Source organism: Phyllostomus discolor, chromosome 4 (genome assembly GCF_004126475.2).
Source record: "Phyllostomus discolor isolate MPI-MPIP mPhyDis1 chromosome 4, mPhyDis1.pri.v3, whole genome shotgun sequence".
NCBI classification, from domain to species: domain Eukaryota; kingdom Metazoa; phylum Chordata; class Mammalia; order Chiroptera; family Phyllostomidae; genus Phyllostomus; species Phyllostomus discolor.
The window spans coordinates 160,006,968-160,029,700 of NC_040906.2; the positions used below are offsets into that span (position 1 = coordinate 160,006,968).

At 38.8% G+C, this 22,733-nt stretch overlaps 1 protein-coding gene across 2 annotated transcripts in view; it reads right to left on the minus strand.

The window, feature by feature from the left end:
- Nucleotides 1-1,668: 1,668 nt before the first annotated feature.
- Nucleotides 1,669-22,733, minus strand: part of ASCC3 (activating signal cointegrator 1 complex subunit 3) — a 310,528-nt gene continuing 289,463 nt past the window's right edge. For both annotated transcript variants that reach the window (XM_028508379.2, XM_036024518.1), the window contains exons 38-42: nucleotides 10,315-10,466; nucleotides 8,488-8,635; nucleotides 4,945-5,154; nucleotides 2,569-2,744; nucleotides 1,669-2,474 (exon numbers count right to left, since the gene is read on the minus strand). In XM_028508379.2, coding sequence (XP_028364180.1) covers nucleotides 2,327-2,474; nucleotides 2,569-2,744; nucleotides 4,945-5,154; nucleotides 8,488-8,635; nucleotides 10,315-10,466 — 834 coding nt within the window. In that variant the 3' untranslated portion in view covers nucleotides 1,669-2,326. The remainder of the gene's footprint in view (nucleotides 2,475-2,568; nucleotides 2,745-4,944; nucleotides 5,155-8,487; nucleotides 8,636-10,314; nucleotides 10,467-22,733) is intronic.

Below are 22,733 nucleotides of genomic sequence, written 5' to 3' on the forward strand. Positions count from 1 at the left end.
GACCCACTGCCCACAGCCAGGACTCCTGACTTGCTTCCCACCACCTTGACCTCTTGCCCTTATTCAGTGCCCGTGGCCCGCCACAGGCATGGCAGCACGGCCTCACTGGCTATATCACGTCTCCATGGGTTCTCTGTTCTACTCTCAGAATTTCTGCCATCATCTTCTTTGGTGCTTTGCCAAGGAATTTCATTGCATACACGAGATTTGTAGTCCTTACCCTCTATTTCAAGGTCATGTCACAGACTTTTCATTCTTCTTGCCTGCCTGTCTCTTTCAAGTCTCTGAAAATGCAGACTAACTGGACCTGTTAGTCTGGTGTCTACTCAGAGCCTGTTATTGCTGTTCTACCTGGAATTCTCTTCCGTCATCCCTGCCGTGAATTCACCATTCTATCATCTTCAGAACTCAGCCTAAATGTCCCTAAAATATTTTTCTAAATAATAATTTACTGCTGCAATTGCTTTCTTTTATTATAGTCATCTCCATCTTCTTTTCATCACCAGGCTACACTGTCTGAGCAAAGGACATGTCTCTGATTCATCAAAGTGCACAACACAGTACCCAGAACGAGTCTCTGACTGGCACGTCAGTGGAGCTCATAAAAGCCAGAGGAATGTGAAACGGAATATGGAAATTATCAGATTATGTTGGCACATGTCCGGTTATAATGCACATTAACATAACAGTTTTGGTTGAATGACGACAAATAGCAGTGGTTACTCACTGGAGTAAGATAAACACTTCCATCCAAATGCACCTTGCCTTATTTGTGTCTTCTGCAGCTTACTGTGAACGAATCACTTCTGACTTAAAATTAATTTTAACTGGCCCCATTATTTTTCCTCTCTGTGATGGATATAACAGGAATTCTTTCTTACTGTTCCTGTGTCTTCTGTCATAAACATGAAGACTAAGACATCTCTCCTCAGGTTCTTGTATGAACTGGTGAGTTAAGTGGCTCAGGTGTGAATTTCAGTTAAAAAATAAAATGCCAAAGAAAACGCAGGAAGAACTACTTATAAGCTCCAGACACCTCAGATGAGTTATCGAGATTTAATTTTTGGAAGTAAATGCCTGGTCTCCCCACAACATTAATTTTTTTCTCTTCCTCCTTTTTTTTCCCTTTCAACATTTTTAAATTTCTTAGCATGGAAAAGGAGGTACACACAAGCAATATGTTCTGGTTTCTGAAAGTCTTTCAGTCCTTCAGTTCAGAAGCCCTAAATTCTAGTCCTTGTTGTGGTTACACTGGAAGGTATTTTAAAATAATTCATCACAGGGTCAGGAATAACCAAAAGTACTTTGCAAAGATAAAATTTCACTCCACTAGAATATATATTATTACATGGATATTGAATTCTCACAATTTTTGAGTTTGAAAAAAGTGTTTTTCAAGATAGAAATTGTTTGGACATAAAGACATTTCCTTTATCACAGGTGAAAACTGGCCTGTAGGGGTTAAAATTTTCTTTGTCTCAGACCCACCTTGGAGAACATAGAGACAAAGAATTACTCTGCGTGGTCTGTACATATTGCAACACAAATTACACGGTAATTCTATCCTTGGGTAAATAAATACATTAGAAAAAAGTGGAAGTGAAGTTTTGTAGTAGAAGAGAATGGAAAGAAGAAGAGTTAGTAACATAATAATAAGCAGGAAATAACTGAGTCAGCTTGTCTCAAAGTGGCAAGCTAAATATTTTATTTCCACTAGTTACAGTATTGACATTTTCTAGGGTCAGCGTATTTTGTTTTCAACATTGAGCTCTGTAATATAATTTTACTTCATATATTATTAACATTTATGAATATAAGAAATTCTTGAAATTATTTGTCCATGTGGCAAAGTAAAAATTTTGCTAACAAGACACACGGTGTGCTGCCGTACCGACACCTCCATATTTTCTGCTGCAGGGTTAGAAATCTGTTGAAACAAATTCGAACACTGTCACGCCTCAGTGTGGTTTTCCTCAGAAAGAAAAGAAGCTAATATTCTTATAAACAGTACACTGTGTAATGTAAAATGTGGTTGATAATTCCTATATAATAATCTCAAAATACACAAATGGAAAAATTCTCCTCCACAGGCATTGATTTTACACATCAGAAAACCCACGGAGATGACATTATAAAAGGCAGCGTCTGTTGGAAGGCCACTGGGCTAATCCGGGCTGAAAGCGACTGTAGCCACTGACAGTTTCCTGGGCGTCTTGAGGTTCGAAGTTGATTCCACCAGGGCAAACGTCACGTAATCTGACTTTGTCTAGCTGACTGAACAGCCAGACTTCTTAACCACTTCTTTCAAATAATGGTTCGGGTCAGGTTACTTCACTTCCAGGCCAGTCAAGGCATCGGAGATCTCCTCGTTGACCTGTGCAGAAACGCTCGCGGGCGTGACGTTGAGGTGAATGTCGTACTGCTGGTCCAGGCCCAGGTAGCAGTCGCTCATGAAATACAGTGTGTAGATATACCTAAACCAGGAAAATAGAACGGAAACGTCAAACCACCTTTCCAGTCACAGACACACTGCATTCCTTCAGAATTTCAGTGGTAGATTCTGCTTACCTTCCCGGTGCTTCGGGGGTGTAAAAAGAGACGGAAACTACATGATGATTTCGAACATACCCTACTCTTTTCAAAGCAATAAGTTCTCTTTTATCCACTTCTCCTAATATCAAAAACCATCCTTCATCTTTTAATTTGGGAAACCGAGGGGTAACTGCATGGCTGTCTTGCTTTCCCTGTTAACCAGAAAAAAGAGAGAAAGCATTAATAACTTCTAAATTTTCTCTACCACTTGGATGTGATTAGAAGGCTACGTTGTCTTACTTGAAGGCCATAAATCCACACAACTCAGTGTGTCTATCTGGGATGTTTTCAATTTTCTGGTTTGGTGTCTTAGGTATGCTATCACTTACCATTTGTTTAAGATCCTCAAAACAGTACTTTGTGGCTATATCCACCAGAATATTTTGGCTCAGTTAGTGAGAACAGAAAGCCCTGAATCTTGGCATCAATTTAGTAAATTCCTACACCATTCTTATAAATGATATTAATACCTCATTTGCAGATGAACAAATTGAGATACAACCAGGTTAACAAATCTTCCAAAGCCTTACTCATGAGAAACTGACACTGGGAGTGGAGCGCAGGGGAAGCAATCAAGCCTGGACTCTGGACTTCAAGAAAACAGCCCTGGCCCTGGCCAGGTGGCTCAGTTGGTTAGGACAATTCCAGGTCAGGGCACATACCTGGGTTGTGGGTTCAATCCCTGGTCAGGAGTGTATGGGGGGGGGCAACCAATTGATGTTTCTCTCACATCAATTTTTTTTTCTCTCTCTCTCTCCCTGTTCCTTCCTTTCTCTTTAAAATCAATAAACATATCCTCAGGTGAGGATAAAAAAATAAAAAGCACTATATCATATAAACATCTTCTCACTACCAAGAATAATACTCATGTAAAAAAGCACATGTTCTAATAAGGTAATATTAAAAAAGGCCTTTCTCTGAGGAATGAGCAATTATAAGCCAAGCAATTTGTAAGATATATTAATCACCACAATCTAAGATTAGATATCATGATAATGACAGCACTTGAAGTCTTTATTTTAGATAAAGATGACAAAATACAAGATTGTATTCTAGTGAATCTTTATGACTCTATGGCATAAATGCAGTGATAGTGACATATTCTAACAATGACCTGCTCTCAATTGGGCCTCGCTCCACATTCTGGAGGGACATGTTTCACTTAAGCATTTTAAAAGAGAGGACAGAGTAATGTATTCTTATGGAATTTCTGAACAAAATTTAGAGTTTTTTTGGCATGACTAAATATAATTTTTAAGTAGCAACATTAAGGTAAAAAAATCTTAATTTTTTCCCCATGATTTCATCTGTATGATTATTATTTTTTTGGTAAGTTGGGATATGTTAAGTCATCTACAAATGCTCACATCAAAGCCTCTGAAATGCCAAAGGTCAATCAGTTCATATCCACATGGACTGGTTTTTAGAATTAGAAATCAGACGAGACGGGATTTGAGGGTGCAGTACTAAAAAGACATTGTAACAACAGAAAGTCGTTGACCACGTTGTGTCTGAGAATGGGGGAGACAGTACACGTGAACCACAGCCTCACTCCTGTGGGCTTATTCTAGATGGAGGAAAGCCCCTGACTCCACTTGGCTAAAGAGAAGGCAAATTCTTCCTTATTTCAACTATTATGGTACTGAAACCTGATCTGCCCACATGATATGTACTAATCGACTCAGAAAGCCAAATAATTAATTTTGATGTCACAGACAACAAAAAAGAACATAGTAATTTAAAATAAAAATACTGTAAATCTTTGGTCCGCATGAACACTGACGAAACTCTCTCATATGCATTAGGAGGGAGGAAGAGGCAGAGGTGGTGACTGAGGGGCAGAAAAGCGTGGTGTCTTATTCAAATTCCTGGGGCTGAGTGATAAGGTTTCTCATCTACACCCTGCCTATTGTGGCTCCTGCATAACAAAGTACTGCTAGGGCAGTGTTTTTCTAACTTTAATGTCTTTAAAGGGTCATTTGGGGTGCTGAGCCACAGCACAGACTTTGAGATCCCTCCTCCTGAGATTCTGATGCAGTCAGTCTGGAGGAGGGCCAAGGAATCTGCACTCTAACAGGCACTCTGGGAAATTCTGCTAGACTGAGCCTGTAGGCCGTATTTTGAGAACAGTACCCCAGGCAGCATATTATCATGTGAGGTGGATATTCTGGGGTTGAAAATTGGCACAAGAGGAGGACCGACTGATTTCAGAAGACTGACTTGCTTCTTAAGGCCAGTTGAGAAGGAGGGATTCATGAATGACACGGCCGCATTAGTAATGTAAAAGATATGTGGGTGGCGCATGCTGGTATCTGGTGCGAAGCATTTGAGAATGGAAACCAAACACTATACCTTGTGGAACCCAAAGTGGGCTCTCTGCAAGCTGACTTGAAGCACATACTCTTGATCAGCATGCAATGTGATCCATCTGTTGTCATTTCGTTTGTCTGAAGACAGAGTTGTGACAGAAAGTTCACTGTGCCCTTCCACTGAGTCATCCCACCAGCCTTTGATGCTTAAGCTAACATCTATCACTGGCAAGTGAGATAAGAAATTCCATGCCTGGAAAAAAAAATATAATAAAGGAAGGTTAATTTGAAATATAGCTAATCAACTAAGAAATAGAATATTGAAAAAACAATCAACCTCTGTTTTGATATTAAGTCTGGAGTCAATGTAATGAATGATAAGAAATAATACAGAGAGATCCTGAGTTCCATTTGCCTAATTTCCCTCAATGGTGGCATTTTTCAAAACTGAAGTACAACATTAATACCAGGATATTGACTTTAATACAATCCATAGCTATAGTTAGGATTTTCCAGTTTTTCTTGTACTCATTGTGTGTAAAAATAATGTGTTTTTAATCTTTGTAGTTAAAGTCCTTTTTAAAAGCAATTAAAATGAATTAATCATTATCTAAACTTGTGACCACTTTATTGTAACTCCCTCCTAGATATTGAGTGGCTACTGAGTATATTGAAAGAATAAGTTTCAAGACATTTGTTGTTTGAGATGGTCTGTTGTAGAGAAGCATCTATTCTAATATTTATGTGACTTCCAGGTAGAGAGTATTACTCGGGGATACAAAAGTAACTTTAAAAAAAGTGATGCAATTGCTGATGTCAGTCAGCATCATTCACTGACCACCGATTTTACAAAAAAGTTTTTTTGTCCATATTATAAATTTATTCTGAAATGAAATCATTTCTGTATGTCTGTATATCGTAAGGGGCCTGATAAGTCAACAGTTCCTTCTAGAAACAAATAGTTACTTTTGGCATTGTAATACTGAGAATGCCAATTAAATTATACATACTGAAGGGGTAGAAAATACCATTATTGTTATGTAAATAGTAACCGCTCATCATTATTGAACAAATAATGAATTTCTAAGTCTATAGAAAGGATGTAACAAAATAAACTTGATGTCCTCAGATAATTGTCACCTTTTTCTATCATTTATAATTATGTTGCACTATCACTATTAGTGAAGAAAACTTCTCAATATATTGCTGGTTTTCAGTTGTTCCTTTCTCAGTCAGCATTTATTTATTTATTTATAATCGTATTTTTTCCATTTCTCTTTAGCCTTCTTATTGCCCTGTCCTTGAAATCACCACACTGTTGTCCACATTCATGAGCCCTTCTTTCTAAGTTAGTTTTCAAAACTACATGAATACTTGAATTTTTAAAGAAAGTTTCTTTAATATATACCATAGATTTGTTTACAGGCTTTGATGTCTGTGTGTGATGACTTTCGTGCTGCTGAGTATACCTTACTGAAATATACAGTAGCCCTGATAAATCAAATTACTGCTTAGGAATTTTAAAAATGTGAAGCCAATGCAAATTTTTCAATCTAATCCAATCCCATAACTTGTCTTGTGATTCTGAAATTAGGTCTGGAATAGATCTTGAAACAGTCAAGCCACAGAACTGTCTATGAGGTGCTTCAAGGTACAAGTGATAGCCTCCCCCTTGCCCGGACCAAGAGTTACCGCGTCTAGAAGCTGTGCCTACCGCTTGATGTCCACTGACATTGGCCAGAGTGAGACAGTGGTCAAGGGGACACTTAAATACACACTTTCTGTAAAGCGTTTACATTTGTGAGACAACACAAGTAAAATTTACCACATAAAGTAAGACTTGGTATGTTTCTCTACTTGTACTATTCAATTAGTCACCAATGTTTTTAGTTATTGGCAACACATTGGGGTTTTACTTTACAAAAATTAGGCCTGGCTTTTATACATAGGCATGCTTTTTGTGGCACTTAATATTATTATTTCTCATCCTCATTGTGTACACATATATTTGTCGAGTGTGTGTGTATGTACACACATACACATGTATATAAAACATGAGCTATTTTTACAGAAACTGCTAAGACATTTCAATACCAGCCAAACATATTTATCTGAGGATTAATCTTCATCTATTGAATCAGGCAGGAACACTGCCATGCATACAATTATTTAATTAGCAGCCAAATCCTCTGCCAGTCAGCAGCCGGTCCAGGCATACTGATGGGGTAGAAGATGCAAATCTCACAGTCGTACTGCTTTTTCTCATTACTACTGCAATTAGCACTTAAATTGATGCTTTAAACATACTAATTTCTGGAATAATTCAGGATTTGTATGTTACCTGGGATCGCCTCACTGCAGAGCCAACACCAGATTGCTCTGCATATTGAAGCACTTTTGAGCCAAATAACCATCATCATATCAGACTGAGCCAATTTGCATTTGGTTTTAAGGATAACAGAATGGCAATTTATGCAAATAAATTAAGTAAGTTTACTTCTGAGTTCTCCCTGAACTAATTATAACAATGTTCTAATTTTTCATCACATCTAAAACTTGGCTTGAAATCAATGTATGGCTATGTTATAAGTCTGTTGTTGCTAATGGAAGCCTTGCTTTGATTTAAATACATTGTTTTTATTCATAATTTTGATGGTAATTTAGTTAGAAAGGTAGGCACTTATTGTGAATATTTAAATAGTTTTTTGTGCCAATTTTGGGTTCAACAGAAATTGAACAATCAGACTTTAATGCCTGTTACACCTTTTCTAAGTCTTGCTCAAAAATAAGTTCCACTAGGAAAAAAAATGAAATGGTTTGTAAGTTTCTTTATTTTAATACCTGCATTTACAAGTCCATATGTTAATTATGCTATAAATCCTGAATGTTTACTCTGACATGTTTAGGGTAAAATTGCTTAAGACTTAACAGTCTAGATATGCCAAATATTTCTGTCATTATTCATTCATATTTTTGGCATTTCCAAAGATGGTTTGGAGAGATGACTTATGTCTTTCACAACACAGATTTAGCTTTCTAAGTGATATGGTATACAAGTGAGGAGTTTATTTGAAAGAATACTTTAGAATCTAGTTACAACAAAGTGATTAAGATAAGGGGGACACATAAAAAAGTAACAGAGTCAAGTGCACGAAAACACACTTGAGTACATTGTGGAAAACTATCCTGAAGGGATGAGCAAGTCCCCCTTCCTGGGCAATGCTGCTGCATGGGTGAGCTATAGCAGGCTTTTCTCAGCGAGCTACTGGAACATCTTCTCATACTGTCAACACTACTTCTAATTATTGTTGCTGTGCTTATTTTTAGTATCATTTACTGAGCTCTTATTCTATATCAGGAACTACATAAAGCAGTTTACATAATAATATCCTGCTTAATTCGCACGAGAACTTCCTAAGATACTTATGGTGCTTTCAAATTCATAATCATGATTAGTAAATGGTGGGCAGAATTTAAATCCACGTGAGTCTGACTCCAACAACCATTGCTCTAAGTTAGAAAACTCTGGGTATAAACTTCCAGACAGAGTAAGGGAGCTTCAGAACATGGCAGAGATGGGCCTGACCTGCTTCATTTTTGCAGCTGGCAGCTCACTTTCTATCATGGAGCTGAACACATGGTCTTTCCCTCCGCAGGCCTGGATCAGTTCAGGGAGGCACTCGATGACACCGTGGCAGCCGGCACGTGGGCCCTTCGTTCCTGCGCTCCATTTCCTAGGAAACAGTATCAACACCAACCACGTAATTCCTACATTGCACAAATGAGATTTCCAGGCAATGGTGGCTTATACCATTTGAATGATTTTTAAAAATTAGGATTACTGTAAACTTTTTAACAGCCTTACTAGTAAGTTTCAAAGCAGCCTGCATTCTTTAAGATATCACTCAAAGTAGTATCACTATCAATCCATAAGATGGGTGGCTCATCAGGGAGCTCAGTGCACAGTCAGGGTTCACAGAGGCAGGTATCGCCTATAGAAAGACACTGATGTGCATTAACGATTCTACATGGATTGAGTACTGAACTAGAGCCCTGGCATGTTTTCAATGATGCAGGCAAATGACTCTAATGTAAGTACTCAAAAAAAGTTTCACTGTAAATAGCTGTGAACATACAATTAAAAGTACATTTTGGGAATCTTTGAGATTCACCGTATAAATGTGCTGATCTCTAGGAACGTAGTTCATGTCAATCTTATTCTGTATTTGCTGTTTAGAGAGCAAAAAGAAACATATAGTTAAAATTATACAAATACAGGACTTTTCAGTGTGACAAGAAAGAACTAGACCAAATCTAGGCCCCAGGAGCTTCCATAACAGACTTGTGTGCTGCATTGGGTAAGCACCCTCATGTGCCTGCTTTACTACTGAAACCCAACTCCCATGGCGCATAGTGCCATGTTGGAAGGGCTCCTGAAACTGAGCTGCAGGCATATGAGATATCTGGTTTTCCCCTCATGCCACCTGCTGCTGGTGTGCCTCATGCTCTGAATGTGCCTTTCGGTTTCCAAGGGACAGCCCATGGTGGGGCCTCAGCATCGTGGGAACAACTTCCCTGGAACCCATTTGAGACAAGTTGAAGGCTCTGCTGAGGAGACCCCATGTGTGTCTGAGGTTCTGGTTGGCATCTGTATGCAGATGCCTCAAATGACTGCCACTCCTAGTCCATCTGACAAGAGGCAGACGGTACAGGAGAGCAAACTGGAGTCAGACTGTTTTGCTTGTCTACGTGACTGTGAACCAACATTTTGGCTGTAAAGTGTCTCCCGACTGGTGGGAGACATTGGTGTGAAAGAAACATTGCCAACGCTGCTTGTGGTATGAACTGTTCTTTTCCTTGCTAAAATATTTGCAGCCATGTACTTAGCACCTAAGGGTAAAATAATTTGATGATAATTTAAACTCAACTTTTAAGCGCAGGTTATATCTTAATATAGAAATCCAGCTTTGGACATTTGTAGATGCACAATTTACTTGTCCATTTTATAAAGGATCCATTTTACAATGGATTTCAGACCCATCAAATCTATTCTGCGGTAACAAAAAATGGTCATTTATCTTACTTTAGGCCACAAAGCAATTTAGCATCTTTTAAAATAAAGGTTGATATTGTAAAGGAATAACACAGTTAAAAGAGAAATGTACCCAATATGCAAGTGGAAAACAATTTAATAGAAGGTTAAAATGAACTGTGGTTGAGCTTAGCACTGGATCAAATTCCCAGCGAGAAAGTTACTTCACTAGGCCACATCTCCCTCTGGGAAGCAGGGACATTTCTAACGTAAAGAATCAATATATTCTAGATACAACCTGAAAATCAAGTGACCACATGTATAAATGAAATAATTTTTTGAAACTTAAAAAACAGTTACAATGAAAATTAAAACAATTACCTGAAAATGTGAAGATGCTGGTGTTCTATGTTTGGGATCGTAAGAAGAGAAGAGTCTTTCAGCCACCGACCCTGGATCACCATCTGCACCAGGTTGGTGATGCTCAGGGCGGTCACCAGCCAGCCCTGGTCTGCAGCCACGTCGAGCATGGCCTGAGTGAGAAAAATGCACAGGTTACAAGAGCACCATGAAGGTGCTTGCCCTCTGCACTGGGATCTGATGTCAGCTTTCACAGAAAAGAAACAAAAACTCCCAAGCATTGTACCTCTAAATATATAAGTAAATCAAAACCAGAAAATAAGCTACAGCTGGATCGAAGGGAACAATCTCCCACAGCATTTGTTGCACAATACTTCCCACAAAGTGCCAAATATTTAGCTTTTGTAGGGCAGCAAAGATAGCCAGATAATACTAGTTCACAACAATAAAATAAGGAGAAAAACTTAGTGTACTTGACACGCAGATACCTATACAATTCACTGTATCAGAGTATTGGCAGAGTAAATTCAGGCAGTCATTTCCAAATTAAAATCAGTAATGGTAAGGTGATAGGAGGTTTCCTTGCCAAAAAGTTTATTTTTCCCCCAAAGAAGGCTAAAGACAGAACCCTTGTTTTCAATGAGAGTAATGAACAACACACTAGCAAAGGGGGCAACTGCCAGTAATGCCTGCAGAATGATTAGAAGCTACTCATATTAGTCTGTACATTTGATCTAATGTTTTATGGACAAACAAATGCTGCATTTGCTTAAGGCAAAACTAAATAGTGAAATCTTATTTAAACAGGAGAAGTTTACATAGGCAAAACTATTTCAATTAAATTAAGATTCTGACGAATGCTGACTTAAAGACATATAAGTTAATATCATGTTTCAAGGCAGCTACTTTACACAGTTTTAGGAGTGTCTTCTCATTTTGGGAAATAAAGAGATGAAGGTAAGAGAAATCAGATGTACCTAGTACATGCTTAAAATGATATTAATAGTAAATATCTCACCAACAGCAAAATATTTATCAAGCGTTATACAAAACCTATTAGCAGATGTTTAGAAATAATTTTTAAGGTATAGTATTTTAGTAAAATTAATATGCCATATCACTTACTACCATTGAGGCACATATTTTTCTCCTAAGTTTTGAATGTCTTATTCTATGTTCTCTAATTTACAAAAAGTAAAATAGTTTTTAGAAATATGTGGTTAAACCCACTTGTGGTCTTTTTACACACATCACAGGGAAATGGACCAGTGGTCCTGGACATCACGGGGGACGTGAATGGTCAGATTGGTCCTGGGCACCTGTGAGCCCACTAATTATACATCATAAACCTGAGTGTTGGTACAAGGGATGTACTCATATGGATGAACATGTATCTATACCAATGTGTGTACATGTACAAATGTACATGTTCATAGATCTAGGGAAATCCACTCCTTTTTCTTATTTCTTGGCAGAGCCGACTAGAACACTCTGCCCTTCTTTGAAGTGCAGGAGACAAGCAGGTTGTGATGAACACCACACAGATTACAAAAAGCATTAGTTCACAAGTCACAACTCTTGAGAGTTCTCTAAGGAAAGAGGAAAGGAAAAGAGAAATGAATAATCATATCTAATCCAGTATCACGACGATGTTAGAAGTTGTAATGTGGAGTAACTATGGTGATTTTACTTGTGATTTTACATTACATTATAACTTGACTGGAAATACATTCCAGACCAAAGGCTCACGTACTAGAAGACTTGGATGGATGAACCATATGTTTTTAACTTTGAAGTTTTCATGATGAAGTTGAAAGATTTCATAAAATTTATGAGAGTTCCCCACAATTTTTCATTGTATGATCCAGATGTGAAAATGTAAAAAATCATGCAAAGTGATTGCTTACATGAAGTAAATGAAAAGCTGTATCATGAATTGAAAACTATTACTTATCTTGTTTTAATTTAGAGAAAAGGCAGGTGGGGAGATCAAGAATCTGGGACAAGGAAAGGTTTTGTGACGACTCAGATGTGGTGAAGCGAGGGTTCAGTCCCTTGGGTCTCCGCTGCATCACGCGCCAGCCCGTCCTGTTTCCCTTGGCCCCTCCACCCCACCGCTGCCTGAGTGCTGACCCACTAACTCACCTGAAATAGTATAAATATCCCTTTATTTTCATCAAATTTTCTTTGATTCATATTTTATATTTTTACCAAAGTGAATTTTTATAGAAGTAAAACTGATGTTATTTCCCTGCTTAAATATCTTCAGTGGCCTCATACTGTGTGCAAAGGACAAAAGCTAACAAGTTTCTCTGCAGGATGGTCCACACCCTATTGTTAGCCAGTTCCTGGCACATCCCTCAGGCCCTTCCTCTGGCAGTACTACATTACTGCTACTTCCCCACATTTGCCTTTGCTCTTAATGTTCTCTTTTTACAAGCACTGCTGCTCCCTCAACTCACCAACCTGGGAAATTCCTATTCATCCTTCGAGTCTAGCTCAAATGCTAGTTCTTACTGTGAAGTCTCCCTGATTCTTCCAGGTGGACTGTAGGTCCTCTTCCCATGCGTCTGCTGCTCCTGCCACCTGCCACCACTATCCTAGGTGATTCTTTGTCTACACATATACCTTTAAACTACAGACTCCTTGGCAGCAAGGATCTGGAAATATTTTTTGTCACTCTAAACATAGTACACTCAAGAAACACTTATTAGTGAAAATTCAGTTACAACAATTATAACAACATTCTGCCTAAGTTACTGCGCATCTCTCACAGGCAGCACAGCATAGGAAAAAAATTACAAAGCTTTGATGTCAGACAGACATAGGTTTGTATCCTAATTTTGTTCTATTTACTATATGTAATCACCTAAATCTACCATGATAGATTTCTCACTTTTAGAAAGGGTATTATAGCTCCTTATAGGGGTGCTATGAGAGTACAATGAGATAATGTACAATGTAAGGCATCTAATATACTGCCTGGAACACAGCAGATCTCAATCAACAGGTACCTATTTTCAAAGTTCTTCTATGATAACATGAAAAGAACACCCTAAAACAATCCGTTCTTTATAACAGGGACTTCTTTTGGTGGTGTTTTCTGCACTGAGTAGTACAGGGCTTCAGGGTTCAGGGCATGCAAGGTTGAACAGATACATTATGGGAAGTGTGCAATTACAAGAAAGTCAGAGGACGTGGCCAAAGACAGACCCTGTATTTGGCCAGACTGGAGGACGTGGGCTTGGTTCTCACTTTGGGAAAGCCACGTCACTGTTCAGAGGTGCATACCTGAAGGGGGCGAGGCCAGGGGATGGTCCCTGTAAATGGGCTTGAGGGTCCCGGTAGCTTGACCCTGAGTCTCACTATCCGATTCAGTCTCTCTGGGAGATAAGAATTAGTAGGTATATGCTCCTCTCTCAGGTGGGGCTGGCTTGGGTAACAGCTAGAGATCACAGCTCAGCTCCCCAGGCCATCTCAAAGTCCTTTAAGGACATATAATACTCAATAAGAAAAGGCTGTTTTACTCCACTGAGGGGAAATCACTGTGGATATTCTTTACCAGTTTAGCATTAACACTAGGCAGATATTCAACCCCTGTTTGCTGCTAATCCACCTTCTAGTTGGCGTGCCACCTTCCAGGCAAAGCTAATCTGATTCCAAGTCCAGGGGACAAATGCGTGGGGGCTGACTCTGTGCATGAGACTTTCTCCTACTAAGTTGGAATCAATTTTAATTGATAGTTGATTCAGAATTCCTTGTTATGTCCAGCTGTGACAGAATGGAAATATGATTTATAGTATTGTATTCATTGATAAAATTACATTACAGTTAAAACTTTGTCATAATTGACACAAATGTGGCGCTGTCATTTATTTATAAAAGAGCAACTGATGAGTTTGGTTTTGAACATGTTTTAATGATGGTGCCACCATAAAGCCACATGAGAAGTACAGGTAAAAATGAGCTCTGGAGAGAGAGTGTGGGCTGGGAGTGCGGACTTTGAAACCCTGGACACTAAGTAGGCAGCCAAGAGAGTTAAAATGAGCAGCTCTGGGGCAGAGGTGAGGACAGTGTGTGGGATTACCTGGAGATGAGAGCTGGAAAGGTAGGAAAGGGTAAAGGGGTGAGGGCACCTGGGCTACTTTCAGGCACTGCCGACATAACTGTGATTAGGGTGGTCATCTGTTAAAACTAGTAAGTACTATTTGTCAACACTCTGAAACCACTTAACATATGTTACTGAATTTAAACCCATTATACAGTTAAAGACAATGTGGCTCAAAGAGGTTAAAAACACGCCTGCTTAAAGCTGCGTAGTTCTGGTAAGTGGGTATAGCTGGGATGCAAATTCTGAAGAGCCTGACTCCTAAGTATAGCATATTGCCTATAAAGCTCAGGATGCGAAGAAGGTGGTGTGAAATTCCTGTGGGATCCTGTATTAGACCAGAAGATACTATGGTGAGTGTGCTATGAGGTAAAATGGAACTCTAGAAGCTCTTCTGACAATGCTTAAAGAAAACAGTAAGTTTGGATGAAGAATAAACAGACTTTGTATAAACACCTGATACTCGTTGAAGATGGTGTGGTATACTAGAAAGAGACTTGGACGGACAACTTAAGAGCTGGTATTCACTTTTCTCCTCTGAAAAATCAAGGAGTTTGATGAGGCTTGGGTCCGTCTTCTGTAAACTTTAATCTTCCATCAATGAAATGCCAGCATACTCATACTGTATTGCTATTTGCTTTTATAAAGTTCACTTGCTATCTTTCAGGTGGACTGTATAATCCTTGAACTCAGAGGCAAGGGAACCTAAGTCAAAAAGGAAGGCAGCATATGCTAAGACCAGAATAAACTGCAGAGAGAACAGACCCTCTTGGGATCAGAGGAAGATGAGGTTTCTGCTGCTGGGGTGTGTGGGCAAGACCACAGGCTCCAGCTAGTCCCTGAAGACCTCACACACAGAGTCCCTGGAAAGAGAGAGCAGCTTTGAGGTGAAGAGAATGGGCATCGATAGCACTCATGTTATAGGGTCCTGGTCATCTCTGCAAGTTGGAGATGATGTTTCTTGCTGGGAGAAGGTGCACTGTAAAGGAGCAGGAAAAGGTCTGGAATATATCCCAGGGGGAATGAATGATGTAAAACAAAACTAGCACACCAGTGAGTTTCAATACTGTGACTTCAAAAGAATAATTTTAGAAATTATTAGAAACAATTAGAAGTGAGAGAAACAACTAGCAATGTTTTATGACTTTTTTCCAGCAATCATTAGGGGGTAATCTGGGTGTTGAAGCAGAGAATTCAGATATTAACGGTTATCTGGAGAGGTGACAGATTTTAGGTTACTGGTGATATCTTTGTTGAAGTGGTCAACTCTGGGGCCAATGCTGTTTAGAGTGGCAAGTGAAGTCATAAGGGACTGAACTAATGGATGAGGAAAGGATAAGAGATTCCAGGTTCAAGGAGTAACAAAAGTTTGGTTAAGCTGATGGGTAAAGGTGCTCTGGTAAGAGAGGAGGGTCAGAGGGTGATGTCAAGAAGGTGGCAGTTAAAGTGGTTTGAGTGCATTGATTATTAGTGTGGGCCAGTCCAGGATGCAGGCAGTTATGATGCAGAGAAGGGGCTATGCTGAAGCCACTGGATGACTGCAAGCTCTGGGATGGAGCCAAGGACTCCGAACTGATGTTTGAAGAAGGTGAGGAAAGACATCTAGAGTTTGGAACATAGTTGGAAAAGAAACCTCACAGACATTGATGGTAAAACATAACACGGATTAAAAGAATAAATCTAGACAGATGTGCTTGGAGAGACCAGAGAAGGTAGACTTTTACTATTAGAAATAAAAAGAATTCGCCAGCTCAGGAGTTTCAGAGGGAATGTGGAAATGGGTTGTTTAGAAGACGGATATACTCTCTGGAGGGAGACTTCTTACATAGTGAGGCTCCCGGCCCTCAGCATTTATTCTGAATCAACTTAAAGAATTCCCTGAACATATCAGGCTTGTCCTAGCATTTACACTCAACCAAACTTTCATACTGGTATTACTATTTCTACAAAGGACAGATTTATCCAAATCTACAGATATTTGTCTTCCTTATTTTCTGCTACTGTAGATTATACTTTGAAATGCAATATAGTTAAAAAAAAAAAAAACCTACCTCCCTAAAGGTATTTTATACCAAATGAAGTAAATTTCATTGAATTATTGTGAAAAGTCCCAGTGAATTATATAAAAGCAAACTGTATAAACAATACAGTTTGAGGTGTGATGAAAATATATGTATAGTAATGAATAGATTATAAAAATGTTTTGTAAATAGCTTTCATTTAATCCTTAAAATACAAGCATGAGGCAGGCATTAGTACTTTTATTCCCTTTTCACAGATGGAGAAACTAAGGGTCACAGAAGTTCAGTGACTGGATAATCAGTGGTAAAAAGTCATAAAGTTAAGGCAATTTTGGTTTTCCAATTTCGTATCTGTGTTCCTTACACTACACTCTATTGCTTCCGAATGATTTACATGTACCTTGTCCTGTTTCAGGAAGGATTTAAAATGGTTTGCACCTGTCCTCTTCCCTCATATTATAACAGAATACAGACTCCAGACAAATTATGAATTTAATTGATCATTATCTCTGAATAAATTTTGTCAACACAGTTTTTGAAAACCTAAAAATTTTAAATTAATTTAAATCTACCATTTGGTTAGAACTACACCTTAATATTTGACATACAGGCATTAAATATCTTTTCAAATACAACTGAATTCTGGACTTAAATAATCCAAGGGTAAAGCAGGAACTTTGAGCACTGTGATCACCAAATGAAGACAACTTCATTGCAAGAAAATGGAATCGCTGGCTTGGACCATGAAAAGAAAAACTATGTTGTCCAGTGAGCACTGAGAGGTATGTTCTCAGGTGGGTTAGAAGGTGTAGGTCTAAGGGCCATTATTTAACATTTTCTAAACTTCAGTTTAAAAAGTCTGTGAACAATGATGGAATGTACAACTTAGGGAATATAGTCAATAACACTGTAATAACTTACTTTGGTGCCAGAAGGTTACTAGAATTGTTATGGTGATCACTTCATGAGGTACACAGATGTTCAATAACTATGTTGTGTACCTGAAACTAATATATGTCAACTACATTTTAATTAAAAAACAACAACAACAAAAAATCCCACCAAAATAAAGTCTGTGAGTTCAGTCCTTAGTGTCTCCAGGACTCTGGCTGTGGGGTGTGTGCATGGAGCGGTGCAGATGGGGGTCCAGCCTTGCTCCCTGTCCTGGATTCTGAAGACTTGCACCCTCCTCTTCCTCCTTGTCAGAGAGCCCTTTCTCCATCTCCTCACATCTCCTGATAGCTGTGCTGGTGGTGCAGTGACAGTGCAGGGGTCACAACACTCAGGTGAGAGTAAGATAATGATAGAGGCCGAATGACTAGATAGCATTGCTACTTCTGTTCAAAGTAAGCCACGTAAAGATAATACACTATCAGAGTTTAAGGTTTAGTTAGTCCAGAATGAAAAAAAAAAAGATTTTCATTAATTTATAAAAAACAACTTGTTATTTACAGGACGTTATGAGAGTATAAAATATTATGGAAAGATAATCAAAACAACAGAAGTCTGGGAAATTCACAGCCAAGAGGAGATAAGGAGATGTAACAACCAAATACAATGTGGTGTCTTAGCTGAAACCCCAGAATAGAAAAACAACATTAAGTAAACTGGAGTACTGGTGAATAATTATGGGCTTTAGTTAATAACAATACATCAATATCAGTTCATTAATTGTGAGAAAAGTACCACATTAACATCAAAGGTTAACCGGAAAACTTGGTATGGAATATAGAGGAACTCTCTTTTCTATCTTTGTAGCTTTTCTGTACATCTAAAACTATAATATAAAATCTAAAATATAAAGTTTAATAACATATTATGGAAATTCATCCTAGGCAGCTTGTTAAAACATTAGTTGTTAGACATCTGCTAGGAAATGCACTATTTAGTTCAAGACTTCCCAGAAGTTTTGCAATGATGGGAAAATGTGAAAAAAACTTTCTTGACAGAAAGGCACACTCCTTTAAAGGTTCAGGTCAGATGTAAATAATGGTACAATATTTTGTCAATAATTAAAATGTTATAAGTGCATTTATAAGAATCTCTTTCAATAGCAACAGTTGTTCACAGTAACTTTCTCCTGAACTTTTACCCCCAGAAGGTTAGCATTCAGGAAGCTCAGCTGCTGTCTAACAAACTTAATTAATCAAAAAGTCATTTCCGAGTTGTAACTATGAGTAAAAGCGCTTCAAGTGTGCTAGCAAGCCTACAAGTTAATCAAAATGCTAATGCAGTACAAATTAAAGTTGTGATTAACATTTCACAGTAGCTGCTTAAGTGAATTGATCACACAAATGGGTTAAGCATTACTCATTTCCTACAGCCCAGCCGGGAAAAGGGTTGTTATGTGGGTATGAGGAGAGGAGCTGAGGGTAGAAGGATCCTTCATAATAGCGTCATATCATCAATAACCGTCTCCAAATTGTCATACAAAAGCTTACAGGTACAGTCACCCAGGGGAAAGAGCCTTCCAAATTATATTATAGTCCTTGAAGGGAGATTGCCTGCAAGTCCATAAGAGTAAGCAAAGGTGTTTAACACCTCAAAATCCACACCTCTGTGTTAGTTTTGGAAATGCTAAATGCATCCGTTTAGTGTTGTGTCTGGAATGGGGAATGGTGCTTTGTTTTAGGTGGTGTTTTGGGTGTTCTACTGTGGAATTAAAATGCAGCTTTCATACTTGATGATGACTCTGCACCACAGTGTAGATCTTTGCATCTGGAAGAATAAACACTCTGAATTAAGTTCATTTAGAATTACTTGTTTTTAAATAGTCATCCATTACTAAAACTTCATCAGGCTCCTATGGCAAGATACGAGCTCCAGGCAGCCTGGCCAGGAAAGCCACCTAAATTAGACTTCCCTGCCTCTACGAATTTGATAAGGTCACCCTAATGTTTACAACAAACTATATTTGTTGGGTAGACAATTCAGATTTGGCAGGTAATCTTAAAAACATTATGAGAATCCACACATAATAAATTGTTCTTTTCAATCCTCTCCTAAGAAAATACTAGACAGGAAAAAGTGAAATATCTATTTGTCCCATTCATCCATGATATACTGAGATCTACTATATGCCGAGAATTATGCCCAAGTCACCTTAACAGTCAGTGACATTATAAATGGTTATTGATAAGGTTCCAGCATAGTTTGGATGATACAAAATCCTCCAAGTGTATGCTCATAGTACTAATATTCTTTGAAACATGCCTGAAACAGGGTGCAGACAGGGGTCCCTGAGAATATCCCCCACAGCCATGACTGGGGGAAGGGCGAATGATACAGTGTTTAAGATATTTTGCATTACAATGCAAGTGGATAGCTGTGTCTTTCCCACTTTCTAGGAAATGGGCTCCAGCCCCAGGGCAAAAGTACCTGACTTGCAGAATGTGTAGTTACTTTTGAGATAGCCAGGGTAACTGATACCTGCCTCTGTGAGAGGCAGGGAGGTGGAGGCTCCCCTGCCTTGGGGTCCTCTTGCCCTGACTAAAGATGGCAGCTGAATGAAGGCAGCAATACACGAAACCAGCAGATGTAGCACTTTGTGGGAGGAGCTGGACCGGACTTCATGTAGGAAGCTTCAGGTCAGGATTTAAACTGAGGGCGGGCAGAGAGAGAATGGTCCGCTTTGAGGGCTGAGAGAGCAGGTAGCAGCTGTGTTGGTCTGCAGTGAAGAGGGCAGCCGCACGAGAGAGATTCTGCCATGCTGCCTGTAGTGAGCGAGGGGCTATGACTCCTCCTCTGAGAACTTGGCCATTCGGCCATGTGGCCTGGGCTAGTAAGAAAGAGGAGTAGCCATGAGGAAGGAGACGTGAGCCAAGAGGGATTCGGCATGAGGTCTGAAAGGAAGCAGCAGCTGAGAGAAACAGAATGGCATGCTGCTGCTCTTATTGTGCCCACTCCACTGACTCCGAAGTCACCAAGGACTCTGCCTTGCAAGACACTGATCTGCTGCCTCGCAGCCCCAGACTCTTCCTGGACTGTTGGGACCTGGGATGTACAGAGAAGTCACTCTCTTGAGACTTGTGCTTTTCCTGGATGTCACCATGAGCCAGTGCAACATGGCACATATTTTCCTGGACTATTACATGGAGGCTGAGGACAATGTATCCCAGGTCCTGAAGGGGAGAGTTACTGTGAGAGGATGGCAATTCTGGAACCCATGAGTGTATTTTCCAGAGGATGGAGAACTGTTTGCACAGCTGGCTTAAGACCAGATGAAGAGATGGGGATCTACCGGCTTGGTTTTGGCTTCTAGCCTAGTGGGGAGCAGGGGAAATGCTGGGTCTCATGGGAGAACAGGGCTCCAAGCTGGAGTGCTCCCAGCCCCACCCCAAGGTTGGAATCTTGTAAATAAAAACTTGTGTCCCTCAACATTAATTGTTGGGTCATGCACCAAGGTGCTATGTGCACAGCCTCCGCTTTGTTCAGTTACATACCTATAAAACATAGATTTACAAACTTAATAGTGCAATTTTCATTTCAGCATCCTTTAAAGACTTGAGTTGCAGCAATGAACTCTTCAAACTGTAGACTGCTAAATACAGTCCAATTTTGGAAGCTTAAAAATTATTTACTTATAACCCACTCATTTTTTCCTCAAAATAATTTGTAGAAGCTTTCTGAAGACTATTGTGCTACACTCTCTAGGTAAAGATAATCTTTTCATTTGGTTTAACTATAAGCATTTGAAAATATGAAGGGATTCTACTAAAAATACGTAGAAGATTTTATCTACCATTGCTATATCAAAACATTCCTTACAAGTATTGGATTAAGGATTTGACCAAATATGTCTTTCATTAAATTTGGCAGTATTTGTATTATTTTCATTACTAGCTGGATTTGACTTTATGATTGTAAAACTTGTTCATTTAATTGACACTGACATTCTTCAATACATCAACAACCCACTGAGCCTGTGCTTAGTTCCCCCAAAGGTAAATACTCCTCAAAGGTTACATTAGCCTTCCTTCGTGGCAGTTCTATCTCCTGGCCTTATCAAATATTTCTATGCTTTTTAATCTACTACAATGGGAATCATTTGTTAAAGGAAATACAGACCCAGCTATAGTCACAGTATTTCTTGGTTAAAAGAATTATGTCAATAAAAAATATGGATACAATTGCATTTTCTTTTGCCTCCCTTATCATCTTTCCTATTCTCAGGCGCTAATGTGTGCATACATACATATCTTAAGGTAAATTAAAATACTTTTAGAAATATGTTGAAGATGCAATGTTTTTTTCAGAACTGTGGGTTACAGAAAAAACATAGTGCTAGTTAATTAACACGTAATATACTTTAAGTTTATTAGGTATTGTTCTAAGGATAAAGATGTCAGATTACTGTTTTGAAGTTTAAGCTAAACAACAACTCCACCAATAAACTGTTAGGGGTTTGTTTTTGCAAATTTAAGGAGAAGGTTCTTTGAACGAAGGAAAGTACACAAATCCAATTCATATATTTTCTCTGTTTATGGAGCTTATTAAACTTATTTTTTTACTAGCACCTTCTATGACAATTGATCAAACTTAATAGAACATATTAACATTAATTTGAGTAGTAGATGAACTACACGTTGTTTCATGTGTGAAAGAGAAGACTGGAAACTCAGTAGTTCAAAGACTTGGGCTTTATGAGACATAATATAAAACGACAGCTTCTATATTAAAATTAGATGTAAGAATTTACCAAACAATGGAAACCATCAGAACATAGCTCCTTAAAGATCTTCCTTTCGGGTACTGAATCACGTAGGCTATTATTAAGGCTGGTCCCCTGGTTTACCTTTGCCTACCTCCATTAGGGCAATGGAGCATGCATTACATCTATAAAAACGTGTTCCTTGGTGTGCAGAACACAGAACTTTATATTCTTCCTCAGTAGTAAAAGGAGGTGTCTGCTATAATTTGGGGGGTTGCTGGTTCTCTATTTTGGGGCAATGAATTGCCTGTTGCTACTACAGGACTGAAGATTTTCAAAAAAGGATCAGTGAGATGGACAAAGGTTACCTCCAGGGCTCCTCATTAGTGGTGGTGAATAACCAGTGAAAAAAGCCAAGAACCTAACCTAGGCAGACAAGGCAAATCTTCAAGAAAGAAAGAGGAACAAAGAAGGTGTGTATGTGTATTTTAATAGTAAGACTAGGCTCAGGTTGTTCCAGTGTGCACATATGAATATTTACTACAGGGTCATCTTACAATCGTGTTGGCCTTCTCCTTTCTCCTACAGTGGCACCAGCAATCTGATTTCCCCCATTATTTCCAATTACTGTAGTGTTTGGAAAGAACGTAGGGAAGAAAAT